The sequence below is a fragment of the Miniopterus natalensis genome, chromosome 5 (assembly GCF_054644295.1).
Source record: "Miniopterus natalensis isolate mMinNat1 chromosome 5, mMinNat1.hap1, whole genome shotgun sequence".
Lineage (NCBI taxonomy): Eukaryota > Metazoa > Chordata > Mammalia > Chiroptera > Miniopteridae > Miniopterus > Miniopterus natalensis.
Window position 1 is genome coordinate 22,111,341 of NC_142085.1, and position 14,939 is coordinate 22,126,279.

General features: G+C 37.5%; 1 protein-coding gene across 1 annotated transcript in view; it reads right to left on the bottom strand.

Moving 5' to 3' along the window:
- Window positions 1-14,939, bottom strand: part of PKHD1 (PKHD1 ciliary IPT domain containing fibrocystin/polyductin) — a 377,339-nt gene that overhangs the window by 132,801 nt on the left and 229,599 nt on the right. Inside the window, 1 exon segment of the mRNA XM_087817135.1 lies at window positions 8,338-8,475. Within this exon segment, the coding sequence (XP_087673261.1) occupies window positions 8,338-8,475 (138 nt within the window).

Here is a 14,939-nt window from a genome sequence, read left to right on the forward strand (position 1 = left end):
AACAAATCATTCATTCATCTATCCACCTGTTTGCTTACAATTATTTAGTTTCTTCATGCAAAAATAACTAAAGTTAACAATTATTTGTTATATATTTAAGCATTCAGTAATTTAAAATAAACAAATTTCTAAGAAAGTTTTATGTTACTGTGACACAAGCCCAAAATGCAGTTTGGAAACACTAATTTAGAAAATATTAAAACATTAAAGTAAAGATGACTAGTGTAAATGTGCTTAGTTAGACTAACTGATAGTCTAACAAGACAGAAGAATTATTACTTGTATCAGTGTTTGGCTTTATATATAGAGAGAGAGAGATGGATAATATGTTTGTCTATCAGAGAACTAATATCTGTAGGAAAATAAACAGACATTTCTATGCTTAATCTTATTTTTGAAATATGTAGTATGTGATTGTTGGATGCCGGTCTTCTTGGGGACTCACAGAAATGGAACTTAGTGTTTCCTGAACTTGTAAAAACAAAGCTTTTACATTTTTTCATTTATCATTAGATAAGTATGATATTTAAAAGTCATATGCCTTTGATGTCAACTTTTTATTTTCTTGGCTAACTAGTAATTTGATTAGAGAACTGTCAGTACATATGGAAACTAATTTGTTGACTGATGATCTATATCGGCTATTTATAAACCATTTATTTTGCAAATATCTATGTACACTTGTATTTACACATTAAATGTGTGGGTATTTTCTAATTGTTGTTAAACTTGAAAGATATCTTTTTTTATTTTTTTAACTTAATACATTATTTTCAAACAAACATCACTACAATATACAAGATGCTCTCTGGCTACTCAATAAGTCTGACTACTGGGGATTGTGGCTTTAGGCTGGAGGTTATATTTTAATCTACACTTTTCTGTGGTTTGTCTCCTTATTACTTAATCATCCAATGAGTTTTACAGAACTGTCAGTTTGGAAGGCAATAAACTGTGTATGGATTTTTCCTCTTCTTTAGGATTGAGAAAGTCCCAGTCATGGAAGCAATGAAAGAAACTTCCATATAGGTAGTACTTCATTTCCTGACAATCAAAGTCATGTGCTAATGATGACCTTAGGCTCCTAGCTACAGATGTGAAACAGACTGACAAATACCCATCATTGGCTCTGCAAAACAATATGTGACAAGTTTTAGGATAAAAACCCAGTCCCTAGCCTAATTACTGAGAGACTGGGTAGCACGTCAAGTGACCTGGTTGGAACAGGCTACAGGAACAGGGAGCTGCTGAGTTCTCAGGGACATTGAATTGTGGGGCATGTCCTTGCTTATTTAGGGATTGAGGAGGGTTCTATTAAGTTCTAAAGACACAAATTAATTATTAGTGGTTATCTTTTTCTGAAACCCTCCTGCAAACTATCACAAGAGAATCTTCTATTTGTAATTTTAAAAGTTTGAGATTACAATACTCTCCAAACTAAACATTTAGATTAGTAACATGTTAACGTTATTGATATCGAAGATAACAAGGAACACATATTAAAGCACATAAATGATGTCATATCTGAGAAGAGACAGTGATGAAAAAGATGAGGTCAGACAGCTATTCATGAACAAAGAAATATAAACATCTAATAACAAACCAACATCTATTCTACAGGCTTTAAGTCAGGCATTTTTATCTGTTTTTCTCTCCTAGAGAGATTAAAAATTGAAAATACTTTGGATTTGTACAAAATCACTAACTTTTCCAATATGTTTTTTTTTTAAAGGTTGTAATTCCACTGGGACCCTCCTTTTGTTCATTTCCTATAGGGGCAAAAACACTGTAGTCATTTATATATTAACGCTATATAATTCTTTCCTCACAGATGTTGACATTTAAGTATAGGGAAACTGAATGTGTTGAAAAAAGGAGTTGAGCTGAAAGACATGCATATATGACCACTCATTTATGTATACACTAATAAGTCACGCAGCATATTATCAGAAGCCTACTATGCGCTAATTAGTTACTAGGGTTATAAAATGTTCTAACGAAGCCTATTATCTAATATAGAGAGAATATTCATGAGAACATAACAATAAAATAAATTTTATAACAATAAAATAAATGCAAAAATGATGATATGAATGAATAGAATGAACCAGAAGAAAAAATACACTGGAGCCTGCTGAATGGAGACAGAAAAGGCTCATAGTAAAGCCAGTCCTTGGGCAAAGGCTTAAAGGGTGAGTATCTAAGGTAACTAAAATAGTCTCCAATTCTGGTTGTGTTCTTTACCAACTATGAGACCTTGAGACAAATCAATAATCTCTTTGAATTTCAGTTTCCTTATCCATACAAATAGACAGATGATTCACACAATCTCTGAGGTCTGTGATAACACAGTTATAAACTGACTACTGGGAATTTTCCAGAAGTTGTATGATGAGTTGCTAAACTGAAATTACAATCCAGGTTAGAAATTCTGTATTTACAAAGGTCCTGAACTAATTCCTGTCTTGTTAAACTCATACTTGTGAGATTATCAAAAAGTAGCCATTTTCAGCATTATTTGTACTCATTTGTGTTCCTCAATGCTTTAGAGAGCAACAATGCATAGCTTAAAGCCCAGCCTACATCGTCTACTGTTTGCTATTCTCAAGCTACTGTGGCTGCCTTTCTGCTTCACAACTATGCAAAACACATTCCTTCTGCCACCTCGGGACTTTGGCATTTCCTCTTCCTTCTGGCTGAAACCCTCCTGCCCAAATTTTTGCAAGTCTAGCTCTTTTTTGTCTCTATGGCCTGAGGTCACATTGACTCTTCAGAAAGATTTCTACTAACTAACTAATCTATGGTGCCAACATCCACACTCCTTTTTAGTTTCCTTCAGAGCATGCATTGCCTGCTAAATTTATCTTGCAGATTTATTTTATTATTTCATTGTTAGTTTTCCCCAACAAGAGAATGCAAGCAAGACTCTCATCTGTCTTGCTCGTTTCTGAGTGCTCAAGTCTCAGGAAGAATGCTTGACACTGAGTTAGTATTCAATGAAAGAGAAAGTGAGAGAAAGGGGCAGAGATAGGGACAAATCTGTCCATAAAACTTTGGAAAATCATCATATCAGAGGAATTATTTTCTCCTTAACATGCACGTATTTGCTCCATTTTAGCAGCCAAAAGAAAGTTTGTTACTTATGAAAACATATAAAGGTTTTATGATATCATTTTATATTCATTTTCAAACACCAAATATAATCATGTAACTTCCCTGTTTAAAACTACTCAGTGGCTACCCACTGTGATCATGATAAAATTCAAACTCCTTAACACAATATATAAGATCAAGAAGCTTCCTGGGCTACCACTATTCTATAAATCCTACAATCCAGACATACCCATTCCCTACCATTTCATGAAGGTATAACGCTCATCCACAAATATGTGCCTTTTCAGATTTATTCCTTTATCTTTAAGCCCCCTCCAGGTCGGAAGTGATGATGCTTCCAATTATGTTTAAACTTGTTTGTCTCCACTTCTTTATCGAGACATCTCTTCAAAGCTAGGTTCATGACTTCTGTTTCTATACATTCAACTTCTCCCACAGCACCTGGCTCGTGGTAGGCAAGGAGCAAACAGATGATGAATGAAAAAATGGGCACACAAGTGAAATACTTTAAGCTTATCTTGTGTTTTATTAGACTAAAGAGATAACCACTGAACAAAGAATGATATTGAGTTTGGCGTTTGTGATGCAGCTGTAGCCCTCTAAGCAAAGCTTTGATCTTAAACTTCCCTTCTCATGCCAGCATTATCATTATAGTCAACTAAAAGACAATTGATACCTTTTGCCAGCACCAGCTGCCTTAAAAGCAGGACCACCAAGAAATAAAATTCCACAATGTTGGGACTTGGATCAAAATGCATCAGATAGTAGACATGCTCTGGCAATGTCCACATCTATTAAGTTTATTTACTAACTAGTGTTATCATCTATCTCATGTTGGGATTTCTTTGGGGTGTGGTAGAATTGGACAGATGGGTTGAAAGTCTTCCTTCAGGCATAATACACATAGAATTGAGCAGATGGGTTCCAATAATCAAACTATAGGCCTGACAAAGCAGGGAGAAAAAGAATACAGCATTGTCTAATAATAGATAAAAATGTAGTCCTGAATGAACAAATTTAAAAATAAGATTTGAAATGTATAAATCAAAACTGGGCAGTGACACAGTGGCACTTCCCTTCAAAGGTACATATTTTCAGGCAACAAGGTTTTGTTATAGTAATAAGTAACATCAAAAATGAAAAAGGAACAATCGTAACAATGGAAAATGTGAACTTAAAGTAAGTTTTCTAGTAACAAAAAAAAGCTCAGTTTTATTTAATACTTCTATCAGTTAACTGGATTAGGATTTTATAGAATATTAAATGAGTAAATGGTATTAATCTGGGAGGAAGAGATCAGAATGCAAAAAGATTTTCCCAATGTGGAAAGATGGATGAAATAATAAAATAAAGGGATATGTAAAAAATATTGTAATTAGATTCCCTAAAGCCCAAGGGAAAACCAAATAATTCCTACATGAGCGTACAATGTAGAGATATGTATTTGAGGTGGTACATAGAAAAAATGTAGAAATTAGAGTTGACAATATAGTTGGAAGGACAAGCTGCATGACACGTCTGGACAAAGAAGTTAGTTTCATCTTCGACTGAATTAATAGAAGAATTGTATCTGTCATGGTAGCTGGAAGCTGACTGTGCTGAAAGCATTCATTTCCAAACCCTGCCCTTCCTTCACTCTGCGCAGCGCCCCAGGCCGCTGCTGACCTGTAAGCACTACAGCAGTGAGTCCTTTACTTGGAGTTCCAGTTAGGTTTGGCCAAAATGGTAGCAGGAACAGGAACAAAGGAGGAAAGAGAGTGAGACCAGGGGATTTACTCCCATAGGGCCTTCCCAGTAATGAGTCTCAGCCACACGAAAGATTGTGCTGGTGTTTATCAACCATCTCCACTCTTCCCCCTTCATCCGGGATCCCAGCATTGAATTCCTTTTCTCAGTCTTTTAGGACAAAGGGTGCTAAGGATGCTCTGAAGTTACTAGCCCTAGGGTATGCCCCAGGCCACTTGGATTTTTGTAAATGGTTTATCAAAATCTATTTAAATTGTCCAATGCAATAAGACATCTATTTCCTGCAGGTACCCTGACAAGCTAACCTTTATTAAACACCTATTATATGCCAACCACTTAGTAGGAGCTGTTATGTTTAGTGGTTTCAGCACCTCTTCGAGGTAGGTTGTATTGTTGATATATACTTTAACAGATGAAGGAATGGAGGTGTTCAGGGGTTGGCTGGCTTTAGGTGAAATAGCAAATAGATGACCAAGGTGGATGTGATCCCAAGCTGTCTGACTTAGAGTCCATGCTTTTAACAGCTTTACTTGTTTCATCCTGTTCAGAATAAGTCAGGTCTGGTTCTCATATTCCTATTCGGGGCAGCATAGTCTCCCCACCAGCTTCATGCTCTCAGAGTAATTAAACAAAACAAGTAGTTTAGTGACAATGTTAGGAACTGTAAGGAGATCTCGTAACTCTGAGAAATGTGGAGGGAATGCAAATATATAAAATCTTTCCTAAAAGCAATTTAACATATGTATCAAGGACCTTAAAACATGCACTTATCCTTAGAGCCATTAGTTCCACTTATAAAAGTCTGTCCCAAGGAAATAATCAGAGATTTGAATAATGACTTAGTGCTAAGATGTTCATTACAGAGTAAGTTACAAGGACCAAAAACAAAACAAAACCCTGAAACAACCTTGATGTTCAATAATAAGAAAATGCTTAACTAAATTATTATACATGTATGTATTTGTATGTATTCACATAGACATGGAATGCTAAAGCTATTACAATATGTCTTGGAGGGAACATTTGTATACTTCTGGTGGGAGTGTGACTTGATACAGCCACTATGGGAAACAGTATGAGGATTCCTCAGGAAACTAAGAAAAATGCTACCATATGACCCAGCAATCCCTTTTCTGGGTATCTACCTGAAAATTTTGAAAACACTTATTTGTAAAGATATATATACCCCTTTGTTCATTGGAGCATTATTTACAATAGTCAAGATATAGGAAGAACACGAGTGTTCTTCACTGGATGACTGGACAAAGAAGATGTAGGACATGAACGCAGTGGAATGCTCCAGCCATAATCAAGGATGGAACACTGCCATCTGCGACAACATGGACGGACCCTGAGACCATCACGCTCAATGAAATAAGTCAGGTGGAAAAGGAAAAGGAACCATATGATTTCACTCACATGTGGTGTAGTAAACAAAAAGCAATAACTGAACAAACAAACCAAACCAAAGCCCAAACTCACAGATACAAACAACGGAATGGTGGTTACCAGAGAGAAAGGGGGCTGGGGGGAGTATGGAAGGATAAGGGGGTCAAATACAAGGTAACAAGGAGATTTGGCTTCAGGAGGTGGGCACATAATAGAGGATACAGTTGCATTATAAAATTGTACTATAAAGGTGTACACCTGAAATTCATATAATGTTATTGACCAATATTACCCCAATACATTTAATAAAAAATATGTCTTAGAAATAGAATAAGTTGGGGAAATTTTTGCATTGTTAACATAGGTTTCAAAATATTAACAAACTCTATAACCTACATGTTAAAATGTGTGTGTGCTTCTATTTGTGCATGTGTAGTAAAAAAAAGATTAAGACAAGATTGCAAAATGTTCACTGTGATTATCATTTGGGACTGTGAGTGATTACTTGATTTCTTCTATATAATTTTATGTTGCTTTTCTGTATTTTTCAGTTTTGTACAATAGACTGAAAAAATAAAAATTATCTTAAAACACTGTAACTATATAATAATAATAATAATAATTTAAAGTAACTATTATTTAACCATGATTAAAATAATAGAAACTGCATAACCTGAAAAAGAGAAGACTCAAGGAGATGTGAATGAAGAACTGTCAGAGGGAAGGGTGACACTCATCTTACATGGATCGAAGGATTACTTGAACCAACAGAAATTAGAGGAAGACAGAATTTGGCTTAATAGAAGGAAAACAATTCTAATGGGATTTTTAAAAGTCGGAACAGGTTTTCTCAGAAGGTTTCTATTCTATTTCTTTTTTGCCACTGGAACTATTCAGAAAGAGGTTTGACAACAAATTTTCAGGAATCTTCTTACCGTGATTAAGCTTTGGACAGTTAGTTAAGTCTAGAAATTTCTCCCACCAGAAATTTTAAAATTTGGATGTTACCAAACAACATATCTAAATACTTCCTCACCATCAAAGACTTATTTCTCTGGGGCAAGGTATTATTGTTTCTGGGAATTCTCTTTTAATCTCCTTTTGGAGAGCAAAGTAGAATCCCTCACCAAGTTCAAAAATAGTTCCTTTGGGGGCAGAGCACATGTCTTTTCATCACTGTACCCTTAATGCCTACAACAATTCCAAGTGCACAGTCTACCTATAGTAACTCATGTTTTTTGTTTGTTTGTTTGAAAAAAGCCAATTTACCAGTCCTGGTTAATACACTACCCCAGGCCCACTCCATGGTCTCAACAACATGCCTCACTTCTCAGCTAAAGGAGCTCCCAGCACCCACTGAGTCTCTGGCTCTCCATTAGCTGCATAGGGAGCCAAAAAACATAGCAAAAAAAAAACAGAGGAGTTCACTGTTTTGGGGGTGGACCATATGCATTATTTGCCTTTTCCTCAGCTTTCTTCCCTATTGTCCCAAGATGTGGTGGTTCAATGGAGGCTTCTCTCAAGGCATCTCACACAGCCAAGCAAATAGTCATGTTTCCTTGAGAAGCTGCGGCCACCTTGTGCTTGTTTTCCCTCTTTTCTCCTTCACTCTTTCCCTTCACCCCCATGCCACGGCTCTTTGCCCCAATAAAGCTTTAGCACATAAGCTTGTTTTCAGGTCTGTTTTCCCAAGGATCTGCACTAGGGGAGCAATTGATATTTTATTGCGATTTGAGCAGAGGATAACAAACCCATCCTATGAGATCTTCTGAAAAAGTGAGCTACAGGTAAATTCTCCTACAAAGAACTAAAGGGGGAATCGATCTGTGGCTTGGAGGAGGTAAAAAGAGCCCTGGAATGAGCAGCAGCATGAGCACTCTGGGGCCAGAAACATGGTTTGATGTCAGAGGGTGGACATGAGAATATGACCAACAAAAGTCACAGAAAAGCTTTACTGGTAAAATCACTCCTTGCCTTAGCTGTCCCCAAACTCCATTAAGCAACCTGCGGTATGACACCATCATTTCCCAAGGCCTTTCTCACAGAGCTAATTCCCACTGTGCCCCAACCCTCGTGCCTTTTACTCACCGGCTTTCAGCTCCCCGCCGGCAATGACCATGCAGGCCACACTCAGAACGTTGCTTCTGTCCACAGGGAACTCTAAAGTCCCCATCACATAGAGGCCTTTGAGGAATGGAAGATCTGTATCCACAAGGACAGTCCTGTCTGCAGAAGGACAAGAAATTGCTCAGACATGGAACCAAAACAAGCAATTGCCTTCTCTTCCCCCGTGATTCCCTCTGCAGTTCTCCAGGAAAGTCAGGAGCTGCTTAAATTGTTACCTACGCCAGGACAGGTACAGCATCAGGGGGAACAAATAGTTTGCCAAGGACTAGGCCTTCATAAGGAGGAAGGGGAAGAAAAGAGGAAGGAGTCACTAAGTTCTGCCACTGCTTAACAAACCAGGTGTTATGGCCAAAAGGCATTGCTTACATCCCAAACAGCGCCCCAAGCCTACTTTCGTGCAAATGTACAGATGAGGTCCCTACACTTTGTCCCTGCCCCTTAACTTTGGTTCTAGTTTCAGAGAGGTCGAGAGAATCACAGACAGGATGTTGGCCTCTGAAGTCAGACTTTGGATATGAATCCCAGCTCTGCTACTTACTGGCTCTATGGACCAACAACTTTACCTCTTTTAGCCTCAGTTGTCTAATCGGTGAAATTGGGATAATAATAAAACTACCTGGTTTTGTGGGTGGTTAAATGAATAAATAGATCTGAACTGCTTAATCAGTACTAGTCAGCCATTCTCAATGCCCTAATTCCCACCATGTGAAGCACAGTGTCTGGTATGTGCTCAATAAATGCTGAATATTTTTATTATTGGTACTGTTGTCCATTAGCTTGGCATGCCTGTAGAACTCATCAGACAACTGAAAACCATTATTCTTGATTTTTCCTTTCATAAAAAGTTTCCTGACAACTTCAGAGGAAAGAATCACTCATTTTTACTAAAATAACAATAGAGTAAAAAGTGAATAAAAATTCTCATTTAAAACAGTAAATATTTTACCTATGCCAAAGTATTGTGTTACTTTCTGAGGCTTAGTAGTAATTCGACACAAATTAAATATATCAAATAAATATTTCTGCTTCAATTTCAAGTACCATAATCAGTGACACGTGTAATTTTTAAGGAATTTTGTTAACACAAGCTCGTGTTTTATTTCAGGAAACAATGCATGCTGCTGTTCTTAAGGATGCGATCCCCCAGATTAGCCTCTCAAGAATTGTCTTTTCTAGTTCCTGCTTACTTCCCTAGCTACAAGGCAGCCACACCATCCTGTGGCAGCGACTGAAAGGTTGTAAAGCCAATCATTTCCCTTCTACTCCTGGGTTCAGAGTCAGGCCACCTTTTCCAGCTTCCTTTCCAGTTAGATGAAGCCAAGTGACTGAGTCTTAGTCAATGAAATGCAGGCAGAATTGAAGTGTGACACCTCTAGGCCTGTCCCATAGATTCTCCTATATATGTTTTCTCTTTTCCTTCGTCTTTTAGCTGGACAGAGCAGTGCTTCTCAAGGTATGGTCGTGATCCAGCAGCATCAGAACCATCCACTCATCTGTCAGAATCAACCTCAGCTTTAGCTCTGCTAACAAGCCATTCTCAGTCCTACCATTGGATCCACCACTCCCCCTGTGGAAATCTCTGTCTCTTTCACTCTCCAATGATAACCCTGTATATTCTTATAACAGAGCACTAAAACACATTATTATAATTGCATACATATTATTGCATGTAAGGAGGCAACTATCACTGGGCTGGTTTCAGTGTAATTATGTTTTTCTCTACCATTATCACTTCCTTAAGTGAAGAGGCCATTTTTTATTTTTTTTTAATCACTAGTACTTATTGCGACATCAAAGACAAAGATGTTAAATAAATGTTGCCCAGATCTGTTGAGTTTAGTTTCCTACACACCTTAAATTCAGGATTTTATTAGTGACTGATACAAAATGAATGATCAGGCTAAACAGATGAAAATAAATGTATATATTTCAATTTCATCTCTAGTACTTTATAAACATTCAAAAAAGAGTGAAATATCTAGAGAATGTTCTAAGTTTAACATACACTTTATGGGTTCATGACTTTATTATGACTTTAAAAGCAAGATAGAAATTATTTCAAGCAAGCACCTTTGAGTTCTATACAAATGCCTTTCATGTCTTCCAGCCTATGGCCTATTCTACTAATGTTTGGCTGTTGAGTCTGATTGTACAAAACAATTAAATTGCTTCAATAAATGCTTTCACTCATCCACATAGTACTCATAGACACATAAAAGCATGATATTAGCCCTCTTTTGAATAAACTTTTCAGTTAAATTCTGAAAATTACATGGGATTTAAAATTTCCCTTTGGTCTTTATCACATACCCTCTTAGAATAAATTTTTCTTTTAATTACCTCACTCACTCCAAATATACCCCAACACATTTCTCACAAATCACAGATAGCCTAACTATTATAAGCTCTATTAGAATGGAGACTATGACTGTCATTCTCACTTTTACTTGCTTACCACCTTGAACAATACCTATCGTAGAGTAAGTGCACACGCATGTGTATACACACCCGCCATATGTCAAACCCAAGAGCCATCAGAGGAAAAGAATACAGTGAAGAAAAGAGTAGAAATATTGCTCTTTCCTTCAGCGCCACCTTCCCCTTTAAAATTTCCTGGCTCTGCCTATTCACTTTTCTTTTTCCCCTTTTCTTTCCCTGCCATGTGTCATATCTTGTTGGGTGGTGGGCATTCAAAGACAAGTAAGACATGTTTCCCATAATCAAATGAAGACAAGCAAATAAATACAATGCAATGCAAAACATCTGAAATGATAATATACTTTTTCATTATGTGGAGGTTGACCTTCCCTTCATTCCTATCTACTTCAAAATGCCAAGTCTGTTCCTCTTACAGCAAAATTCTGCTAAAATAATAAAATAAAACAAACATAGTGCCCTTAAAAGATTTTTATGAAGGAAGTCTCCTTTTATCAGTATAACAAAGATTATACCTATCATTGCAAGGAGCAAAAGATTGCATCATAATGTACTCCCCAGAGAGATGGGCTGCAGGTTCAAATTGACTAACCCTCAGCTATAATGACAGGTGTTAGAGAATTTCTCTCTGTGCCAGGTGTAGAAAGTTAGAATCTATATGCCACATTCTCTAGAAGTAGCATTCTTTCCATGAAATTACTCGAGACATTTCAGAAAAATCACTCAGAAAGTTACTTATACAACCCACTTAAAAATATGAATTGTAGACCAGCTCTAATTTAACTGTGGCCCACTGCTTTTCACCTTGTCTTGACTTGGCCAAGGCTACTCCATCCTACTCTGTCAGTGACCAATCCATCCTACTTAAGAGAACGAGCACTGGCATATGGAGCGAACCATCTGGAATTTCTGTGCTCGATGGGAGGCTGATGGGGGAACAGATCTGGAAAGAGACTCCAAAAAGAATTAATGAGTACCAGATGTAATTAAAGACTGCTCCCCCCCCCCCCCCCCAAGGACCTCAGGACCAGCCATGGACTGATGCCTCTTGGTTCCGAATTACACCATCTTTCCACTTGTTCATCCATCAAGCACTAAACATCCCACAAAATGATTTTAGTATTGTTTTTGGAAAACTGTTTTGTTTTGTTTACAGAAAGGGTGGTATTTTGACAATTAGAAAGATAAAACTTTAGAAATAAAATCTCAAAAGTTAACACTAAGGAGGAATCACCTGACTGTCCTCATGTATCAAATGCAACAACAAAAACAACAACAGAGAGGCTTTAGTCTTTATAATTGCATTATCTATCCTTAAGACCAGAAAGCCTGAGCCAAACCTAAAAGTAGATATCTCTGACAGAGGGCTAGGGCTTCCTTTGTATCAGGAATAGTCTGACTCCCATAGTTACAAAGCATTCCACATAACTTCAGCACTAGATTTAAACTCACATTTTTCCCCAGCAAAATCAGGGAATCAAGGTCACTATTGTGCGGCATTCCAAGGGTCTGACACTTGTCTAAATCCTGTAGAAATGAGATCAAGGGCAAAGGGCACAGATCTTGGGAGTAATGATGGGGTCACATGAACAGGCATAACTTAGGGCAGGCAGATCCACTGCTTGTATGGTGTTCACTGTATCAGGCCCCATAACTTAGGAGGTGAAGACAGTTGCCACTACAACCCTGCTATTGTCAGGAACACAGCCTGCACCAACTCTTGACTTAGCTCAGACTTCTGAGGGACAGTGGTGGCAAGGGCAGAGCAGGACATGCAAGGACTATTTGTAGACTTGTTATATCCCATTATGTGCCTTTCATGATAAACTGGTTTGTTTCTACATTTAGTCTTGGCCCTAATACTTTTCCACTAATACGTGAACCAAAAGTAAGTTTTAATGCCATTAGCAATTTAAAATGTTTCTATTGTGGAAATTATGCATGTCTTTATGTGATTGGAAAACACACACAGAAAGCAAGACCCAATCTTGCTTTTTTTAAAAAAGAATAAGTTTAGCTCTAAAGTAACTACTCTAACTACATATTTACAATAATAGTAGGTGGTGTTTGTTTGTTTGTTTCCGTTATCAGTCTCGTTTAACTTTTGGCGAGTTGAACAATTTATCCAAATAGTCTATCACAATTTACGAGAAGGACTGGCATATCCAAAAAGAGAACTCCTGAAAAACAATGGAGGTTCCCATACACAAATCATTCACAGGTATGAAAGGTTTGCATGACTGCAAATTAGTGCTAAGTAGACTAACTGGCAGAGTTGATGGTATTTGTTTATCAAGGATTCATTCTCTAGTAGAAAAGGCACAACAAAGAAGTGCTGGAAGATAAGCGTGCATTCTTTCCAGAACCACAGCCCGTCCGGAGCGCTCCCTTCACAGCCGCCTTCTCAGCAGATGCATGCAAGGCGGGCGCTTTATTCTAATCGGCCTCTGTTTTTGTTCTTTTTTCAACCTGATCTTAAAAATAGGCAGAAGAGGCAGTTTTCAAAGTGCCCAGAGGCACATGATTCAAGACTGAATGAAGAAAACCTTGAAGAAAAACCAGCTGCCTGCCTGGTGTGTGTGTGTGCATGTGTGTGCATGTGTGCACGTGTAGAAGAGGGTGAGGGAGGAAGGGGGTGAAGGAAAAAAGCACTCTTCATCCTCACCTTATGGGAAGAGTACAGTTTAAATTCTAGATAATAAATTGTCATCCCACTCCCCACATACACTCTCTCTGTGTGTTTTCCAATCACATAGAGACATGCATAATTTCCATAACAGAAACATTTTAAATTATGATATTTTAATTGATCAATAAAATATTTAACATACAGTGTTTATCTCTTCCTCTAGTCTATACCATCTGTTCTTCAAGAATATTTGAATCTATTTAATAGGAAGGTCTTTAAGTAAAATTCCCAACTATATCCGATCAATCCTCTGAATCCCAAATTCTGAAAGGAAGAGACCAGAAGGTGCTGCTGTTTTCATAAAAATAGAAAAGAACCTGTGCCTCCTTTCATTCCAGCCTCTCTTTGTTCTGTTTTCTAATCTTGAGATGGTATTACATTATGCTGCTGGAAGGAAGAAGTAGACCTGTGTCTTTTTTAGTATTTGCCTCTGACACTCACCCAAATAACCAAAAGCAAAGGCGATATTTTAAAGTAAGGAAGACAGTATCTGTTCCCTCCTTCCTTCTAGTGCCCATCCATCTAGGAGAACCCAGTGCCCTCATTTGCTCCTAACTCCCTAGTGACCAGAATCCCACTGGTGCTCCACCTACCTACGCTCCACAGAGTCAGGGTCTACGTAGTTCTACAGTTCCAGTTGCTTCTCAACTGTGTCCCCATTCTCCCCAGGCTGCATTCACTGATACCTGACAAAGAATTCGTGTAGGGCAAACCCACTAGCTAATACTCTTATTACTATTTGTCCAAGAAGCAGTTCGGTGCAATAGAGTGCTCGCCAATTAGAATTCCGACAAATCTAAGTTTGAATCCCAAATAAGACATTCTTTGAGAAAATTACTTAGCTTCTCTGGTTTTCTGTTCCCCAAGTGCAAAATAAGAGAAATAATACTTCATGAAGGTGATACTAAAAATTTGGTACAATACCACATAAAAAGTACTGCAGTGCCTGGCACCTAAGAAGCGTAGAAGAGCTCTGGAGTCAGACTATTGGGTCTAAATCTTGTCTTTCTACCAATGAGCTTTATGATCCCTAAGTCCCAGTTTCTTCAGCTGATCAGGAAGGGCAATGCTGCCTCACAAGGTGGTTACAAGGATAACAAAATAAATTCCCCTAACATGTTTATGATGGAGCCTGATATAAAGTGTTCAATTAATTGACATTTTGAAAAGCTACACATCAAGAAGCAAATACACACATTAAAAAAAAAAAACCCAAAACAATGTAATCCTAACTGAGAATAGCAGTTATTCAAAGAAGGGCAAGAAGAAAGGATTAAAAGATTCTTTGCTATTTTGCTTTGTATATCTTTATATTATTTTAGACAAGAAAGATCTCAGGTATTCTTCAAACATTTTAAAACAGAATAAAGTTCCAAAAACCTGGTGTTAATTGTAAGGATGCCCAATAGTGGATGAAATTGGATGTATAAGGCAAGTG